At 39.0% G+C, this 21,116-nt stretch overlaps 1 protein-coding gene across 1 annotated transcript in view; it reads left to right on the top strand.

Annotated features, from left to right (window-relative positions):
- The window catches only part of SH3RF2 (SH3 domain containing ring finger 2), a 105,600-nt gene that overhangs the window by 77,615 nt on the left and 6,869 nt on the right, over nucleotides 1-21,116 (top strand). The window contains exons 5-6 of the mRNA XM_075601037.1: nucleotides 4,342-4,439; nucleotides 6,594-6,764. Coding sequence (XP_075457152.1) covers nucleotides 4,342-4,439; nucleotides 6,594-6,764 — 269 coding nt within the window. The remainder of the gene's footprint in view (nucleotides 1-4,341; nucleotides 4,440-6,593; nucleotides 6,765-21,116) is intronic.

Below are 21,116 nucleotides of genomic sequence, written 5' to 3'. Positions count from 1 at the left end.
AGACGTAGGACAGAGTGAAGTGATTCAATGTATATTGTGTTTTAAAAAGTAGGTTTCAAGCTTGTTAATTCAAATTCCCTCTTCTGCTTCCTGATACATCAGAGTCCTTTTAAATCTGCTTCCTGAGATTCTTACCTCTAAAGGGGCTGTCGGTAGCAGCCCCAACATAAAAAGTCTGTTCAGAGGTCCCGCTTCACAGGGGGGCAAATGGGAAGCCACATTTTCTACACTTATTGAAGTGTCCTGTGATTGCCTGATATATAAGTTCTACAAATGTATTTGTATATAAATCTGAGGATGAACCTTTCGCTGGGTCTGGATTGATTTGCGCTCTGTTTGGAAAGTTGAATGAATGTCAAACTTTTCAACATTGGGATTTCAAACCTGCAAACCTGCCTATTCGATAAATAGATATTTCTAACACACTTTTTAAACATCCACTCCTGCTGTTATCAAATAGTCCCTCTCACGGGCAGTCCCATAAATGAGAATTCAAGAAGTGACAATTGCGCAGCAGAGAGATGCAGAACACTAAACATGGCAGGATACAGAGGAAACAATGAAGTCACTTCATTTGTATGATTTGGCCTAATTATTGTTATTTAGTCCTTTCTCGATATATTAAACACACAAAGTTATTACCTTACATGAAAATGTTTACATTTAAGGTTTTGGGACGGGTGTAGCCTGCTTTTAAAAAGATAAAAGAGAAGTGGAGACCAATTTAGTGAATAATGTAAAGACACTTAAAAAGAGCATCTAAATACACAGCAAAAAAAAAAATCTACATTTGGTTTACGCCTGCCTTCCCAAATTAAATTGCCTCAATTCACCTGCAATTGTGTATAACACACGTGTGCATGCGCTTTAGTGAATCCTAGATGTAAGACTGCTTCTTGTTACCCCAATACAGAAATAATAAATAATCATTATAATTAGAATTATTTACCATTCTGGTTAAAGTATAATACTATATGTAAGACACTGGAGCTGTGGAAAATAATTACTTTTCTGCAACATCGCTACAAAGGGTTTAGAACAATTTGATCTCAATTTTGATGTCACACATCATGCAGCAACAATATCTGCATTGTTGTATTGTCTGCAGCACAATTAAAAAGACAAATAATTTTTAGCAGATAATTACAGAAGGTAGACTCAATTTTTTCATTCTCAATCCGGTGCTAAGTATTTGGAACTAATTTGATATAACGATGTAATTGGGCCTAACATATTATTCAGGAGAAGGCTGTTGTCGTTCTATCCTTTTACTTGATTAAAGCAGCACACCGTGTTGCATTTTTTAATTTTGTTTATTGTTATTTTTCAGTTCTAAGATTGAAGCAGGAGGTATCCAGCGATAAACTACATTAATTTCAGCTCTGGTGACCCCCTGCTTCCCGGGACACTCACCTCTGTAGTGGGTGCCGGTATCTCCTTCAGGTAGCAGCTCCGAGGGGGCTGTGGGGCTAACATAATGGCGGCTTTGACTGTCCCGTCTTGCAGGCCAATAGGAAGTCGTGGCGTCACCCCTTGTGGCTTCCTATTGGACCACATGACTTTTAACCATGAAGGAGATACCAGCACCCTTTACGGAGGAAAGTATCTTGGGAAGCAGGAGGTCCCGGAGCTGAAATGAACGTAGTTCAGTTCCGAAAAACCCTGCTTCAAATCTAGAACTAAAAAATGATAATAAGCAAAGGAAACAATGCAACCTGGAAAGTTGCTTTAAAGAGGCCATCCAAGCAGCTTACAGAAAATACAAATACATCTTTTTTTGTTTTAATATATACAGTCTTTGATTACCTTTATTGAAAACGATTTACCTAAGCTGCCGGTCGATTTATTCTCCTGTGATTGATCATCCAAGATCCTGCTTCCCAGGGTTCAGTAAATGGCTGCCTTTCAGTTTCAAATCAATTCTTCAGTCAGTGTAACTCAGCAGCTACAATGTATTCTTATATTACTAAGGTAACATTATCTATGGTTACAGTTTGCAGCTCGAACTGCTGGGAATATTGGCAACAAATGCTAACAAACAGGAAAGTGTTACAAAGATCTTGCACTGCTGGGGAGGTGGGCTAAAACCTGCTATAGAAATCACAGGATGATCAGTATATTAAAACTAATTAAAATGTCATTAAGAGATTAATAAAATAAAAAAATAAAATAAAAATTAGTACGTATTATCTAATACTACAGAACTGATTTATTTAAAAAAAAAATAACACACACATTCAACGGCCACCACCAGGCCAGGCATTAGGAATATCCCTGCTTCAGCACAAGTAGCTGAATCAGTTGTTGACTGTGCTACTTATTGAGCCACATGTGGTGAAGCAGGGATATCCTGGAAACCTGGCCTCTTAGGTGGCCCTTGAGGACTGGGGTTGACCACTCCTGCTGTAGTGTCTAGCCTTAAACAGTATAAGGAAGCACTGTACCTTTAAAAGAAATGACCGAGGTAGATAAGAGGGGGCGTGGCAGTCATCTTGGAAGGTGGAGTTCTTACCTGCTGCTGTTTTTGTCTGATAGGGTTTTTATTTGACCTTGTCTTGAAATGGTTATTTATCATTAATTCTGGGCATCTTATCCATTATTCATCACCATTGTTATGTTCTTCATTACACTGAAACACTTCTTTACTTTCTTCCAAGCACACTTGCTAGACTCAGGTAAGTATGAAACAAACGTATGTATTTAACACTAGTGTTCAGTGATTTGCCTCAAGAGCTGCATAGAGCTGTGTCTATCTGTGCAACAACAGCACTAAGAACTCCTCCTTCCAAGGTGGCTGCCATGTCACATCTTGTCTACCTCAGTCATTTCTCTTAAAGGTTCTGCAGTTAATGGCTAAACACTACAATAACAATGAAACAAGATGGCAACCACATACTCCCAGTGCTATCAGGATTTCATAACGACTGCAAGCGTGTGTAGCTTTTCCCTTTCTCGGATGTCTTTTCCCTTTCCTGTGTCTGTAGACAGTAGGACATCTTGGCAAACACTCCATAACTTGCCAGTATCCACACAAGTGCCATCTGCTCTTTGCTCACTGCGTTCTTGACTTTTCAGCTAGTAATCTGCTCTGACACTGACCAACACCCCTGTATATCTTTCTATGAGAGAAGAAATTGTTTTGCACCAATATTTGTCTGATTCCCCATATTAGGGTTTCTAATGGATTATAAGTCATTTTTATTTTTTGCCCACTCTTTGATCATTCTTTCCTCCTGTGCCTCTGTCAGTAACTATAATTACATATGTAGAAGAGCTCACACTATATGGAATATAGGCTGTTGACCATTTTTCTGCCATCTACAGTATTTATTTTTTTCTGATTGCGTTCTCTATACATAGAGACTGAGGTGTTCTGTGGAGTTCTGAGTTTTTTTCTCTCTTGCTCTTCTGTTTTCTAAGTTTTGAGAATTCTCTGTCATTCGTGTAGCTTTTTATAAAGCTTACATTGTTCTGTAACATTTCATGTGGAATTTTCTGGTCTTGGCACATTGTTAATTAAAAACACTTCTCTTTTTTTCACTAACATAGGCAAATTCAGTATTGTTAAGAAGGTTGCTGAACGTAGGTGCCGATTCCTCAGAAAAGCTTTATTTCTTAACAAATAAATCCACTTTGATGGCTAACATATTGAAAGAATACGTTATTTGTTCATTTGAGAGTGATGCCATCGTCCAAAAAAAATAAATATAGAATTACACCTTGGAACAAAAAATCCAGATGGACCAGAATATTATACGGCGTGCTGCTTACATAATATCTACACATTGAGGTCCATATTTGCTAAGTATTTTTCTACCACAGGGCAACTTCCAACACTGGAAGACACCTTTTATCCTATTCAAGTCCATGGGCTGCACGGTGTCAGCCAGTGCTGGAAAGTGTCTTATATTGAACATGGGCCTTAATATCTAAAGTTTAAAGTTTTCCTAATAAGAAAGCCTGCTGTCAAACCACTTTTGAAAGTATGATAAAGAAGCTTTTAACCATAAGTTCCCTTCCATATATTGGCATAATTAAGTGAATGGATTAGCAATTTAGCTGAACAAAGCTTGCCAGCGGTTAGACAGAAAAGTAGACGAATAGAAGGAGGGCTGTGACAGTTATGAGGCACCTTGGATGGACTTTCATTTTGATATTTCAGTACAATGTAAAAATTGCACTATGATTCCCTAATTCATTTGGTATTCTGTGCACCTAGCTAGCAAGATATTGACGCCACCTGTTAGGCTGCAACTCAGGGACCAACTTTGAGAAGATTATCAGTTATTTATAAACTGAATGTAAAAACTAAGCTACTTTGTGTGTGTGCTTTTTGCATAGGGGAATGGTTCTCTTTACCATGCCACTCTTGGAACGCTGGGGCCCGGACCAACTTTAGTGACCTTTCCAATTTCTCAGCAGAATATTGTGCCTAACGTGTAAGTATCCTTCATTCCTTTCTGCACTAAAAAATCTCACCTTACTCAAAGGGTCTCTGGTTCTTTTCTGCACAGTCTTTCAAGTGTGACAGTAGAAGGGGTAACTATGCAATACCATTACTTTATTTAAAAAATAACACTTCCAGTTAGTTTTCTTAAAAGAATAAAAGGATCTGTTTAAAAATAAATAAAATAATTAATACATAACTTCTCTCTTTTTTGTTATATATAGTTTAATGAAGCAATTGTATTTCATACCAAATTACTCTTCTAAAGGAGTCGGCTCTGGAGACCCCTTGGTTCCTGAGATACATACCTGTCTAGGTGCTGCCACTTACTTCCTTGTTCTTAAATCTTCCGTGGCACATGGGCCAATAGGAATCCACGACAGATGATGTTGTACCTTCCTATTGGTCCACGTGCCGTAGGAGATTTAAACTTCCACTTTATTTCCTCACCATGGAATGGTACCAGGGGCACCTTCGGAGGCAAGTATCTCGAGAACCAGGGTGTCCTGGGAGCTCCTTGGACCTTCCCACCTATTTAAAAACAAGCATTCCAGTAACATCAAATCCTGACTACACTATCATCTTCAAATGGCTTCTTTAAAACTATTGACCATGCATTGCAAACCAATGTACTCACCTAATCTCACTCTCTAAGACATTTTGTAGCCGTTATCCTACACATTTCACCTGAAGATTGGGTTTTTTTGGGGGGTGTTTACAGAATTTGAGCCGGGGCCTCCTCTGGTGCTGAACCGGGCTATTTTTTCTCTGGGTAGAGATGAAACATTTTTTCCATTTTTTTTTTTCGTATTTCAGAAACATTTGAAAATTCACAAAAAGTTCAGTCTAACCTTCTAAGCTTAATATGTTATTTTTGCAGAAGAGAGAGAGCCAGAGTACTATCTAGCAGAGGAACCATTTACTTATATACCTCCTCCTTCTATTCTACTTAAGACCAGGTCCACATCTGATAACACAGGACTCATAACGTTACATTAACAAAATCAGGTTATTTTCCCTGATGTTAACACATATCCCCAAAGCTAGTTATATGCATAAACAACTGCCATTGTTTAACTTGTATAGGCTTAACATCATATTAAATTAGCACAACCTTGTGTTAGCTTCAAATAACGTGGCATTAAGCATGTCCTACTAAAATGTGGCGCTACCCCCATCATGTGTCTCTCCCACCCATATTTCAGGGTGTGGATGGGAGTAACGCTACCATTAGGTATGACTTAACTAACGTCAGGTTAGATCCCAGAGTTCCGCTTAACAGATCTTTGTGGATAGGGGTTGTTAGAGGGACCACCTCTATTGCATTTTAATAGCACCAACGTCTGTTATAGTTAACACCCTTTCCGGACGAGAACATGACTTAATATTACAATAGCTTTGAAGATACACACCTGAGATATATTCATTGAAATCACTTGAATTTATTTATATTACATATATTTCAATTATTTTATTTCCCATGTATCTCAGGTGTGTTCACAGCTATCTCTCCACGTGGAGTATGAATGATTTTACTTGGAGGTATATATGTAAATGGGTTCTCTGCTACTAATTTATATATATATATATATATATATATATATATATATATATATACTGTATATACGTAAATAGATCATCTTCTAAATTATCTTTCTTTATAATTAAATGGGCCCTCTACTAAATTGCTCAATTGTCTCTCTGTAAGTAAACAGATCCTCTACTAAATTATCTCTCTCCTCACAATAAGCAGTATATTTGTGTAGATATATATTTAAATATATATATTGTTTTAAAAATGAATATTGTTTTTACTTTCACAGAACCATTCGGGTGCTATATTGTGCAGTGAAATAATTTGCTCGTTTAAAAATGAATGAGAATCTTAATGTAAATATTATTTTTTTTCACTTGTTTTTCTATATGTGTTATGTACAAAATTCACATACTTATCATATCAATGTGTGACTTAATTTATACACATACATGATCACGTACTTGCATGTTTCATCATGCGCCTGAATAGTGCTGGGATAAAATAATGTTCATAATATATTAATATACCCTGGAACCATTCAGTCATTTGGTCAATGTGCACAGTTGAAGTACCTTGCTTCTTCACTTAACAATCACATTATTTTGCCAGGTGTGTTGCTCTGCAGCCATACATAGCTCATGGACCCGAGGAGATAGACCTTCAGAAAGGAGAAGGTGTCCGTGTCTTGGGGAAATTCCAGGAAGGTTGGCTCCGTGGGGTTTCATTGGTCACCGGAAAAATCGGAGTCTTCCCAAGTCACTGTGTTATTCCTATTTACAGGTTAGGACTTTATATCAATAAGAAAACGTAAATCTTATTTACGATTTAAAATAATTTAAGCACATCATATATTTGAAAAAGACCTCTCTGTTGGGTCGAAACATCGGTTATCTGTGATGCTGTTTAAGCTAATATAACCTTTTGTCATCTTCCTACTGTGTGCTGTCTCTACTTTATCAGTCCTCGGATGGTAACGTATATTCTTTCTATTTATTTTTAAGGGACAAGCACCAGGCCTTATTATTATCTTTACTAGGACTGCTGATTCTTGCCTTTTTGTGTGTATATATATATATATATATATATATATATATATATATATATATATATATATACACTTCGTTCTCACTGTGCTGCAATTGTACACTTGAAGAAGAGACCTGGACCAACTGTGGGTTTTGCAAAGCAGAGGACACTCTCATTTCGTCAATAAAACACTCTCTAGTAGATCCATTAAAAGGTATCCCAAGCTATAACAAATGTGCACTGCTGCAGGATCAAAGGGTCTAGTAGAACCTTTAACTGCTTCTATATTACATACATAGTAACATGAACATAAATGGCACAGTTGCATAATAACTATGCCAATAGTCTCATTGCCTTCCACAGCTTTTTTTCTTGCACACAGTTGGAAAAATAGAGAGTTATGCAGAGAAAGTCATAGAGAGTTCAGTTAAAAGGATACATAGTGGCATAGCGACACAAGAGGTTCTTTATTGTAATGTAAGTGTTTGAGTTGATAGATTGAATTCCAGAAGTCGGTAATGTATTGCTGTCTTCTATCATCGTATAGGGTAAAGATATTAAAGGCTAGATTCACAAAGCATTGTTGAGTCATGGCTCATAGCACGATGTTACCTAGAGCAAGTACAGATGTTATGTTCCCTGAGATGGGGGAGGTTAACGCCTATCCTGAAAGCTAATTAAATGCAAAAGCAATGGATGTCGTACATCTCATTAGCATAGGCTTAGTGTCACGTTATTGTATCATGCATCATTTTGCATTCTTTTTCAATGCCATGACATTAAGTGTGTCTCGGCATTACTCTGATCCAGGCCGTGAAATAGTTACTTAATTCAAGTTGAGAAAGAGAGAATAAAAGAAGCAAATAACGATGGATATAATACTGTTTATTACCTCATACCTAGCTGTCGCATTATACCAATCAAGACACTCTAAAGGCCCCCTTTCAAGGTGTGGATGTGAGTAACACCAAGTTTAGATATGACCTAATTCATGTGCCGATAAGTTCCACGTTATCCTTCCCACATGTTTGTGGATATGTGATGATAGTGTAATTCCTCATTTGCACATCATTTATGTTTCATTATCTCTAACGGTCATTATAGTTAACGCAAAGCTCTTTATGGGGAAAAAAATAACATAACATTACAGTACTGTCCTTTGAAGATCTATATATATTTATTATATTGATTGATTGATTAGTTAGGCATAGATTAACCTTATGTTAAGTCATTCACCGGAGCTTGTTGATCTTGACCTATGTGATAAAATAAGCAGAATTATCTTTTGTCTGGTGCTGCTCAATATGAGGGAATAAATAACATTGTTATATTTCTGTATACTTCTGTGGTGGTCTGAGCTTTTCTTCTCTGCTAAATGATATAAGCTGCAGCACAGCAGGAGCCCAGGTACCACAAGTGCAGATACCCTACTTTAGATTAAATGTGTCCAGGAACACTTATGCATAAGTCTAGAAACCTGTCAAATCCCGCGTCTCTGAAGAGGTGCTTTGCATGAAACACACAATTACAATATCGTTCCACTGCCTAACTTTTAATATGGTATAAATAGAAAATGTTAACGTTTAAGATTTCTTTATACACTCAGCTAGTTTTAAAGAGTTTTCTAGTCTTGGTGCTATTGGATGAATTTTAAATTTAAATTGCCAATGTGCTGCTCTTTTCTGTCCAATCTTTTTCTATGGGTCACTTTTCCTACGCTCGTACAGTAAGTACTACAGATATGTGTGCGCATGTATGTATATATATATATATATATATCTTAAACTTTCACAAATGATAATTACGGAAATCTCATTGTTTTTCCATGATAACCTTGTTGAATCAAAACCACTCTTTTATTAACTTTCCTATAGGGTTTATATTAAACAATTTCATGTCTTTTGAAACAAAATTATGTATGAATTAGGCAAACAATGAGTAATTAAGAGACAGGGTATGTGCAAAAGTAAGTGAAACCCTGGTTTTATCAGCTAAAATAAAGGGGATAATTAGAAGCAGGTGTTTAAATAATTAGTTATATCTTCAATTGTGAGTTTGGGAGGCCCCACCTGATATAAAGATCAGAAACTTAGTGAGTTTGATCTTGACCATAGATGTGTGTGGATAAATGTCATGCCACGATCAAAAGAAAACTCTGAGAACCTCAGAAAAGCATTTTATTGATGCTCATCACTCTAGAAAGAATTACAAAACCATTTCTAAGGATTTGGGGCTCCACCAATTCACTGTCAGACAGATAGACTACAAATGGAGAAAGTACAAGACCACAGTCACTCTACCCAGGACCAGTTGTCATACCAACATTTCTCCAAGAACAAACCAGAAAATTATGCAGGAAGTCAGAAAGAACCCCAGAGTAACATACAAGGATCTGCAGGCCACCCTCACCATGGCTAATGTGAGTGTTCATGACTCAACTATCAGACAAAAACTGGACAAGAATTTTGTTCATGGAATGATAGCCAGGAGGAAACCACTGCTCTCTAAAAATAAAATTGTTACCCATCTGAAGTTTGCCAAAAGCACATAGATGATCCCCAAGACATGTGGGACAATGTTCTCTGGACAGAGGAGTCAAAGGTAGAACTTTTTCGCCTCAATGAGAAACGTTATGTTTGGCGAAAACCAAACACTGCGTTGGAACAGAAGAACCTTATCCCAACAGTCAAGCATGGTGGTGGGAGTGTGATGGTTTAGGGCTGCTTTGCTGAACTGGGCCACTATGAATTCTGCATTATATCAGAAGGTTCTAGAGGAGAATGTCAGGCCATCCGTCCGTGAGCTGAACTTGAAGCGAAAGTGGGTCATTCAGCAAGACAAATATCCTAAACATACAAGCAGATCTGCAAAAGAATGGCTGCAGAAGAAGAAATTCCACATTTTAGAGTGGTCTAATCAATGTCCGGATCTAAACCCCATTGAAATGTGTGGCAGGACCTGAAGCGAGCGGTCCATGCAAGGAAGCCCTCAAATAACACTGAGTTGTAGCAGTTCTGTAAGTTCTTAGTTGATGTCATTGCTGCTCAAGGGGATGCCACCAGGTACTGAATCTAAAGGTTCACATACTTTTTCACAAATGGGAACTGAATGTTGAATCATTTGTGGATAAATAAATGTTGAAAAAGTATCATGTTTTTGTGTCATTTGTTTGATCAGGTTATCTGTATCTATTATTAGTACTTAGATTAAGATCTATTAACATTTTAGGTTTGAAATATGTGAAATGTGTGAAAATCCTAAGGGGTTCGCAAACTTTTTCTCGCTACTGTAATTGAATGAATGACAGGTTCAATTACCCCAGTGATGAGAGAGAAACTTTCGTTTTATATTTTATTACATATAACTACTACTGAAGTGGTTAGGCGGTGTTAATGTTGACAAAATCACAATGATCACCACATTTGTATTTTAAATAGCCTGTGAATATTGTATACATCTGGTGAACACGTGTTCCCATTTGCCGGAGACTGACTGACACATTCTTTATCTTGGAATTCTCTGTGGCTCTAGTCAATATGTTGTGAGGACCTCTTCAACACAACTTCCTTAGCAAGAAGAAGAACACCACAGCAAATTAAGTATATAGCAAAAGCATCTTTGGACCCTGTACTATGCTTGTAATTCAGGATATGATTTCATTGTTCTTATTCCAACACTCCAATGAGTGAACTGTATCATCCATTTGAATCAACTCATTTGCCAGTGTGCAGCACAGGGCAGGCCAACGCAATAGATAAAACAAAAAACAATAGTACTGTATATTTTCAACTTCTGTTCAAAGTTCCAATCCCTATGTTAGTCCTGAAGAAATGCACATCTGAATTGCAACTAATCTGCACTAATTCTGGGAAATCTGACATTTAAGAGTTGCTGAAACCAGTTATTTAGTAAATATGCATATGTTTTATGCATACAAGTCTTGATACATACATTGTTTATCAAGCCTGTCCATCCCACAATTTTTTACGACAGCATCTTTAGTATTTTTCTATTGCGTAAAGAAGCCTTACTTATTTTGTAGCATCAAATAAGAAATCCGTTTGCCTTTTGTGATGAGTTGCATGTTATATGTTATATGTTACATGCCATGTAAGTATCACATTTAACAGCCCTTTATGTTGTCTAAATTTGTCTATTTCTATATAAATCTGCATTTTAAATCTAAAATTGCACTTAAATTACTGTAACAAAATATATTCTGTAACAAAATATATTCTTTAAATTATAATTTCCTTACTTACATTTCTCATGGTCTGAATAGTACTTTTAGTATATTGTATGCTAATTGCAAATATATACCACTATAATCGACTTAATTCCTGACCCTGATTCTGCGCTCAACTATTTCCAATGTGAGTTCTTAAAACTCTGTTATACTCATGCTCCACTACGCAAAATAAGAGTACGGGGGGCTCACCTTCCGTGGATTACACCTGACCTTATAGCGCTCTACCATTTCAGGGATGCCTTGCGGAAAAGCTGCAAAGTAACTGGCACTACAAGATCTTGGTACTACAGATGCCACAGATGCCTGCGGAATATGTGCACAAGGCAAACAGGACATGCAAAAGCACAATATTACTCTGACACTCTTCACCAGAATACATCAAACCCAGCTAACTTCTGAAAAGTTATCAAGATTATAATCCAGCCGTCTAGCCATCAACATCCAAGTAACATCACTAAGGAGGATATTACTCTGCAAATCCCACAGACATTGCAAATGCATTCAATGATTAATTTGTGGGATGTGCTACTAACTTATTAGTGAAACGCAACCCAAACCACAAACATGAACCTCATTCTGACAGTACCCCTATAGTCCCACCCTCTCCCAACACTGCTCACAATTTTCAATTTGGCCCAGTATCCGAAAAGGAGATTACACAAGCGCTCCTCAAACTAAAACTAAGCAGCCAATGTGGACCTGACTTACTGCAATCCAAGTTTCTAAGACTTGATGCCCCAACAATTGCCAAACCAATTGCTTCCATAGTCAACTCTATCCTGTCTGCAGGCCATATCCCTAAGACCTGGAAAACTGCCAGAGTTGTCCAAATCTTCAAAAGTGGGGACAAAAACACTGTGTCAAACTACAGGCCAATAGCCCTTCTCCCAATACTATCCAAAGTCATGGAAAAATGTGTTCACTCCCAATTAAGCGATTACTATACCCAGACAAATTTCCCTTGCCAATTCCAATCTTGCTTTCACCCCAAACACTCCACAGTAACTACCCTGCTAAACGTTTGCAATGAAATCCAGAGTGGAATCGAACAGGGACAACTCACTGGTGCAATATTCCTAGATTTTTCAAAGTCTTTTGATACTGTTGATCATGTTATCTTGCTTAAAACTCCAGTGCTCTGGAATAGGGAAGCATGCTTTAAACTGGTTTCATTCCTACCTATCAGGTAGATGCCAACATGTGTCTATCTCAGGCTCTAACTCCAACCCCTTGGATATCACCCGTGGTGTTCCGCAAGGCTCTGTTCTGGGGCCCCTACTCTTCTCAGTGTTCACCAATGATCTTCCTACAGCTTGTAAGGGAGCTTCAATACACATGTATGCAGATGACACAATCTTATATGCACACAGCCCTAGCCTCTCCGACCTTGAACACATACTTCAATCTGACTTTTTGAGACTTGAAAATTGAATTTCCCAAAACAAACTGTTTTTAAACACTGACAAGACTGTAACAATGGTATTTGGGACCTAGGCTAAATTTTTAAAGCTTCCAATGACTGAGCTTCAGATCAGAACCAACACTAAAACCACCCTAACTCCTGTTACTAGTTTCAAATACTTGGGCATATGGTTTGACTCCCATTTAACATTCGGGATGCACATTGATACCCGGACATCCAAAACCTATGCCAAACTAGGTGTACTTTACAGGAACAAATCCTCCCTAAGTCTGCTAGTCAGAAAGCGTATTGCACAGCAGATGCTAATGCCAATTATTGGCTATGGGGACATGGTATACGGCTTAGCACCCCAAACCCACCTTAGCAAACTTGATACCCTCTACAATTCAATATGCCGTTTTGTTCTAAAATGCAACTACAACACACATCACTGCGAAATGCCAAAGAACTAGCTTGGTCATCACTTGAGTCTATGCGCAAAGTCCATCTTCCCTGTCTTGTCTTCAAATTCTTTCTGGGCAAGCTACCCACCTATCGGAACAAGCTCGTTACCCACACCACATGCAACACTTAAAATATGAGATCTGACTCCAAAAGACTGTTCATGATCCCAAGGTTCAGCAAAGTACCCGGCCGCTCCTCCTTCTCTTACGGTGCACCCCAAAACTGGAACAATCTACCAGAGACTCGCACAGCCACCACCAGTCTACATTCTTTCAAAACTAAAGGTGTCTCACATTTTAATCTGGTCTGTAACTGTTACATACGCCTATAATATATATCATCTCTAACTGTGCATGCTATGTTGTATATAATGTATACCCGGTTCACTTATGTAACTCTATTTGTAACCATGTATTATTTGTCATCTTAACACTATGCCCAGGACAAACTTGAAAACGAGAGGTATTACTTCCTGGTAAAACATCTTATAAATAAATTAATTAATTGAAAAAAAGCAATTGATATTAAGATTGAATGTATCTATTCTAAACATGAACAACATTAGCTAAATAATTAGACTGTGCATCTCTGTACATGGAAAATCTATTTTAGAATAGCCACCTACAGTCTGTAGTACTAGATTTGTGCAGCGCTCTCCCCTGCACTCAGACAGAAGACGAGATAGAGTTACTATTGCTACACACACTTTTGCTTTATAATGTAGCACACTTTCCACAATCTGCCAATTTCAGAAAGCACTACTAGATGTTCTGCAGCAAACTTTGCCGCTTTCGTTGCAGCGGTCATGGCCCAGATGGATTAACGCTGAGGGGGGTCCCATTCAGAAGCATGGACCCCCACAGTGCGATCGTGGCAGACATTGTCCCCAGCTCGCAGACTTTTGCTTTTTCGTCCGTCGCACTGGGGACAGTAAGTCTTGCTGCATCTGTAGATAAGTACTGCTCTCTAACACCGTGCCTTCATCTCTCTGACCAAGCCCCCCCCTCCCCCCCCACCTGCCCTCCATCTCTTTTGGATCGGCTCCAATTCTTGGAATACTCCAGCAAGGGAATAGAAATCACTCTGTCTGTACCTCTGGCTTATTTTGTAGCCCGTTCAATGTTTTCCTCCAAAACCATAACAATAAAAACTAACTAGATGAGGACATAAATAGGAATATAATGAGGAGAACAGCGTTGCCGTTCAAAGCTGAACAGGCTTATGATAGCAGAGCCTTCTTTTGCAGAAATGTCTCTACTAATGAAATGAGTTGGTATGTTGGGGGCTTTGCCAGAGTGCAGCTGCATTATTAAGCTATAAATCACTCTCACTATGAAGCAGCAAATAACAGGAGGCAAGAAAGTCGGAATTGTACCGTATGGCATTGTTTAGGTTGATTTATGAAAGTTGGACTATAACCGCAGACTGCAGGAAAAAGATTTCTGTTTGTGCATCTTACCAAGAATGCTTAATGGTTCAGCCTCGTCTAGCTGAATACAATACATAAATATATTTATGTATATCTTTAGATATTTATTATTTATTTTGTTTCTTTACATAGGGACCTCATTAATCCATAATTTCATTATGTTGTATGCATTGTATGTTCCGTTTGTGTCCTTACCTCACATTGCTCTGCTGAGGAGTTTGGCTCTATATAAATATAATAATAATAATAATAATAATAATAACAATAAGGCTTTCAGCCTGGCTGATGAAGTACGTTAGTGCAGGGGTTCTCAACTCCAGTCCTCAAGGGCCACCAACAGGTCAGGTTTTAAGGATATCCCAGCTTCAGCACAGGTGGTGCAATCTTCAATTAAGCCACCTGTGCTGAAGCTGGGATATCCTGAAAACCTGACCTGTTGGTTGCCCTTGAGGACTGGAGTTGAGAACCCCTGCTTTAGTGACAAGAACGCAGCCTTTGAAGGTGAACCTGTTTGGATCCCAGTGTCAGCTCTTCCTATGTCCTCATGCAGGTCACTTTATTTCCCTGTGCACCAAAATGACATCCCAAGCTCTTCAGGGCAGGGACTCGGTGGCCCAGGTGCCCGAAGCTCCCTTAAATCATGGCAAATAACGTGACGTTACCCAACTAGGTAACAAACGTCATTTTAACTGAGTTTAATGTATACGCACAAAGCTAATTCTATGCAAAAATAGGGTCTTAAGGGAGCTAATGCCACATTGATATAGGACTTAAATAACAACAGGTTAAATCCCTGTGCTGACCTGAACGACCTTTAGTGCATACTCGATGTTAGCGGAACATCTCTTTTGCATGTCATTAGCACCAACGCCCGGAAACAAAATAACCATACATTATTTAAGGAGCAGCACTGGGTTAACATTAAGTTATTTGCTTTAGTGCATAAGCATAATAATTATCCTAAGGGTAATTTACTGCAGGTTAACGTTAGGTTAAATCGGCTAACAGCGTTTAGTGCATCTAGCCTATTGAGCTTGCAAAATTATATGTACAACGCTGCATCCACTGTCAGCATCATGAAAGAAAAGTAATTACGTCGCCTTTTCTTTATCTTTTTTTTTTACAAGATCATTACTGACAATCATATTCTTAATCTTGTGTCACTAATGCTCAAAAATACAAAAGAATATCATATTAAATAGAAAATAAAAAGGAGAGATGCAAAAACATAAATGCAGGGGGATAGAACCCCCTAGATCAGGGATGCGTGAACTTTTGTTACTATGCCCCCCTGCCTCCAAGGTTAATCTGGGGCAGTAAGCGTCAGATAATCCGGTCTGACATGGGATAATGCGTTCAGTGGAATGCATTATCTGGCGACGGGTAATCCGTTAGACGGATAACGGACTGTCGGATAGCGAGGACCACCTGTACACAAAGTAAACAACCTACTATAAAGGTTGAAACAAAAGACACTGCACAGAGTAGGAATATAGAAAAATAAATTGTCAAAAATACAAAAATAAAACAAAGTATTTTCAAAAAGCATAATACAGAATGTATTATACAGAATTTACAGAAAATAAATATACAAATCCATCACTCCTCCCAAATTCGCTTGCAATTTGTTAGTGACATTTTTACATTTTGAACCTAAGTCTCATAACAAATGAAACATTTAGTTGCATCTTTTGATCAAAACATGATTCAAGCCTCCGACCCCGTGAAGGTAAACTCCAAATATTGCAGGTACCCATACTGAATGAATACCATTTGTTATTGTCCTATGGACTAAACTGGGTGACATATGTCAAACTGCCCTAAAGGGTTACATTAATTAAGCATAATGCTTTTTTTATTTTGTGCAATTAGAATCTGGCATAGGCCAGTAACAAAGTTCCCTTAACATTATTAAGGAAAACTGTGGGTGCACAAGTGAAAAATAATAATACATATTTCTCTTATTTCTGTCAGTCATAGTAAGGTTAATTTTTTTTTTACCAGCTGCATGTTTCTTAAAGGGAGGAGCTCAGGTTCTATGTATTTGTTTTCTCTATGTGTTTTTGTGTGTATATAGCAAGTATGGTCTGTATATATGGTGAATGTACAGTATGGTATATGTGTGTTTGTTGTGTATACAGTATGTCGCGTGCATGCCCGGTGTCTATATCTGGCATGTGTTATATGCACGACTGTGTGTATATTTGTGTGTCGGACGCCTGATTCTCGGACCAGTTATTTAAGCTTTTGCACTGGCCCAAAATTTGTCAGCCAGCCACTGGATATAACACCCACTATTTTAATCCCTGCCGCACCGTAACTTGTGTACCACAACACAGGGCCAGCACAAGAAAAGAAAAAGCTTCTTGGTTTTTTTTAACGCAATATTTAAGCAATTTAAGTACAATAAATTCTTGCTTAACTACTGTTCGGCATTAGGGGCACCATAGTTTACATAGCAGAGACTGCTTAATGAGTCCCTATAGAGAATAATAGTGTACGGAGATAGTGTGGGGTAAGTAGGACCGGCTTGATAGCAGTGCTATCTGTGCCACTGCCCGGTTTGCTAAACTGGTAAAATTGTGCATTTATTTGAGGGAGTAGGATCTCCCTAGGGGTCAGGGGGGAGCCAACTCCAGTACTCAAGGGTCAACAACACGTAAGGTTTTCAGGATATCCCTGCTTCAGCACAGGTGGATCAGTTTTCAACTGAGTGAGCCACCTGTACTGAAGCAGGGATATCCTGCAAACCTGACCTGTTGGCGGCCCTTGAGGACTGGAGTTGGCGACCCTTGACCTAAGTTTTAAGCCTTTAAATTATTCCTAGTCGGGGTGCCATAATTTAAGTGTTGTGTGAGGATTCGAGAGGTGAGCGACAAACTGAGCAGTCAGTTTGGTTAACCCCTTCCACACACACACTTTTTAGATCCGGCCTCAGGGCAAGGTGATCAAAGCGGTTGCCTTGGACCCCGCACCTTCGGGGGGCCCCGTGCTCCACCTTTCCCTCCTCCTATCGGTGCCGGGATCCAAATTGTGCCTGACAGGAGACGATAGAGCAGGAGGAGGGAGCTGGGGAGATCCCAATCCGACAGAGGACCACACCGCTGCTCACCCCAAGGTAGGGACGGGGGAGGGTGGTGTGCTTGGGTGCGTGCGTGCATGCGTGTGAAGAGATAGCTGGGAGAAGTGCACGGGTGCACGTGCAGGGGGGTATAACCTTATGCAAAGCACTCTTCCTCCTGCAGCGTGACGTTGTCATGACGATGAATTGCCATGGCAGCGCGACGTCACGTTCTGCCGTGATGTCATGAAGCTGCAGGAGGAGGGACCCCGCTGCCAGCATGCCGCCTTGGGCCCGCCAAAAGTAAGGCCGGTCTTGCATGATGTGCATGTGGGCAAGAGTGTACCTGACAGGTGCGTTAACCCACCAGGGACCTTAATGAACCCCCCTATAATGTCAGTATCCTGAAGTAGATGATGGATGTACTCTGATGGGTTTCTCCCAAATACCTTATTTATGCCTAGATACTTAGCCTATACAGAGCAAAGTGGATTAGATCTACAGAATTGTTGACAAAATTATTTCTCCCTTTATTCAACATTCATATTCTAGTGTTTTGTTGGGAGTCCAAAAGCAATCAGTCAAAGCTATGTAAGGGTTTTACATGGCAAGCTGCAGTAAGCAGATATACTGTAATGATGAAGCTTTACACAGAATACATAAAGTAATGGACTATAAACAGCACATTGAATGTAAATGTAATGCATTTCATATTACAAAGATTAACATAGATAATGTAAGATACAATAACCATTATATAAATAATACATACGGATTACATTATTCAGGTGTGTGTGTGTGTGTGTGTGTGTGTGTGTGTGTGTGTGTGTGTGTGTGTGTGTGTGTGTGTGTGTGTGTGTGTGTGTGTGTGTGTGTGTGTGTGTGTGTGTGTGTGTGTGTGTGTGTGTGTGAGACAGCGGCACACTTTGAATAAAAAATTTCAAAAAGGCCATGTGCATGTACAGTATAACAATCTCAGTAATAAACCATATATGCCCAGGACATACTTGAAAACGAGAGATAACTCTCAATGTATTACTTCCTGGTAAAATATTTTATAAATAAATAAAATATTACCAAAACTGAAGCCCGAGGAAATTACGATACAGCACACGGTTGTACAGTGAAAAAAAGAATGAATAATACATTACTTCCAAAAGAGACACCGACATTTTGGTCCTGTACAGAGGACCTTCTTCAAAGTAATGTACAAGGGGGGAAATCATGAATAGCCAGAAAACAGTGATAAAAAGGGACAGACCAAATGGGCCGTGAAGAACGGCCCACAGTACCTGTCTGCTAAGCAACAAGCATTCACTTAAAGTCTAGCCAGCTATCTACTCTACCAAAGCAGAGAACTGCTGATCAGGCAGAAGACTGTGTTTAGGCAGAGACAGAGTATCGCCAGAGGAAATATAAAGTAACAATAAAGTTATACATTATATATATATGTGTGTCTGTGTCTGTATTCATCCTTATTTATCACCATTGAACTCATATAAACCATTTGCTGCTCTGTGGTTCATTATTTATCCATGACCAGTGAGAATTTGTGGAGATATATTATTTATACTATGCGCGTGTGTAGTCATGTAATATGTATGTACATCTTTATATAGCGCCCTCCAGGTACATAGCGCTTTACAATACATGTTTAATAATATTCTAACACAATGGGAATAAGCGCTTCAGACATAAAAATCAATATGAAAAGGAGTCCCTGCCCGAAGAATTTACAATCTAAGTGGTAAGTGGGGACAACTTACAGAGACAGTAGGAGGGCGTTCTGGTAAGTGCATCTACAAGGTGCCAAGGTCAGTGCATATGAGATGTGTAGTATCAGTCAGCGGAGCTACCATATGCTTCGTTAAAGAGGTGTGTTTTAAGAAAGGTCCTAAAGGTGGAGAGAGAGGGTGCTAGTCGGATATTAAGGGGAAGGGCATTCCAGAGGTGTGGGGCAGTGAGTAAGAAGTTTTAGGTGGGAGAGGGCTTTAGATACAAAAGGGATAGACAGAAGATATCCTTGAGCAGAATACAAGAGTCGAGCAGGTGTATAGCAAGAAATTAGGGCTGAGATGTAAGGAGGGGCAGAAGAGTATAACCTTTAAAGAGAGGAGGAGAATTTTGCAAGTAATACAGGAAGCCAGGAGAGGGATTTCAGCAGGAGAGACGCTGAGACAGATTTACAGTAAGAGAGAGTAAGGTGATTATTGCAGAAGCATTTAGGATAGATAGTATCGGTGACAGGTGAGAGACAGGAAGGCCAGACAGTAGAAGGTTGCAATAGTCGAGATGGGATAGGATATTTGATAGTAAATGTCCTCCTTTCCAGAGCAGTTCAACTCCAGAAACCAGGGCCAGTAGGTGTGCTGTAGCCCAATTTTTGTCCCACTTGTCTATCATTCCCTGTTAAACTGTGTGGTATGGTCCCCTTGAAAGATGGGGTGCTGCATGCCCCCTACAGATGCTGCTTCCCCAGTCTGTCTCTAAATATATAGGAGAAATCATCTGATCCCAATTCAATTCTGTCCAGATAGCTCAATTAACACGAGAGGCACAGAAAACAAATGTTATTTGTAATCAGATATTTCTCATACTTATGCTACAGTAGCTGTTGGATTTACTAATCAGTTCAGCACAGTAGATGTAAATAGCAGAGAGAGCTGCAAGTTACCCAGTGCATAACTGAGAAAAGAAAGAGGATGTCTGTTAGGATCTTAAAAGATGAGAAGTCCTCTTTCATTCCCTGCTAAACTCTGCAGTGTATCCCGCTTAAAAATTATTCAAATTGTCCACTTTAAAGATGGAACGCTGCTTGCCCCCTGCAGTGTATTGGCAACAGGGGAACCAAATTGTAGGTAGACATAAGGCCACTCACATAATAAGAGTAAAATCTCAGGTGCACTGACGTGGTTGCAAATCACCAGCATGAAATATACAGTTTGGGGCCAGTGGAGTTGCACTACAAGACCATCTTCTGAAGCCAGAAGACACCTTACTGCCAACATCTTCTGGCGCTGGAATGTGTCTTATGCCATAGGTCATAATATATTTTACAGTCACGTTTTAGGAGTTTCCATTTGAAATGTATGTGAAATCCCTTCCATGTGTCATGTCGTATACATTATTTGTACACATAACCCTCCTGGCTTAAAAAAAAACACCATTTTATCAAACGACCAGAGGCAGATTAATCAAAGAAACTTCAATGTACAGTAAACAATTGAAATGTTTTTCTGTTTAGAAGTTTAGTGCAAATTTAGCCTCGTTTTGCATGCCAGGGACATTGATAAATTGACCTTGCAGAGTTAAAGTTGCAATTTTACTCAACTGATGCTCTGTGAGAAGTCCTGGAGAAATGTGCATAGGGTAGAGACTACTTTGGTGACAATTTTTTTAATTTTTTAATAAATATGTATTAATAAATGAGGTTTTAACTCTGACCAAATAAGCCTGGTGTCAATGTGCTCATCCTGTAGTGCAGACAGGCAAGAGTTAAA

The sequence above is a fragment of the Ascaphus truei genome, chromosome 5, assembly GCF_040206685.1.
Source record: "Ascaphus truei isolate aAscTru1 chromosome 5, aAscTru1.hap1, whole genome shotgun sequence".
Taxonomy (NCBI): Eukaryota; Metazoa; Chordata; class Amphibia; order Anura; family Ascaphidae; genus Ascaphus; species Ascaphus truei.
Note: the sequence above shows the minus strand (reverse complement) of the source record. Positions and strands in the feature narration are given on the sequence as shown.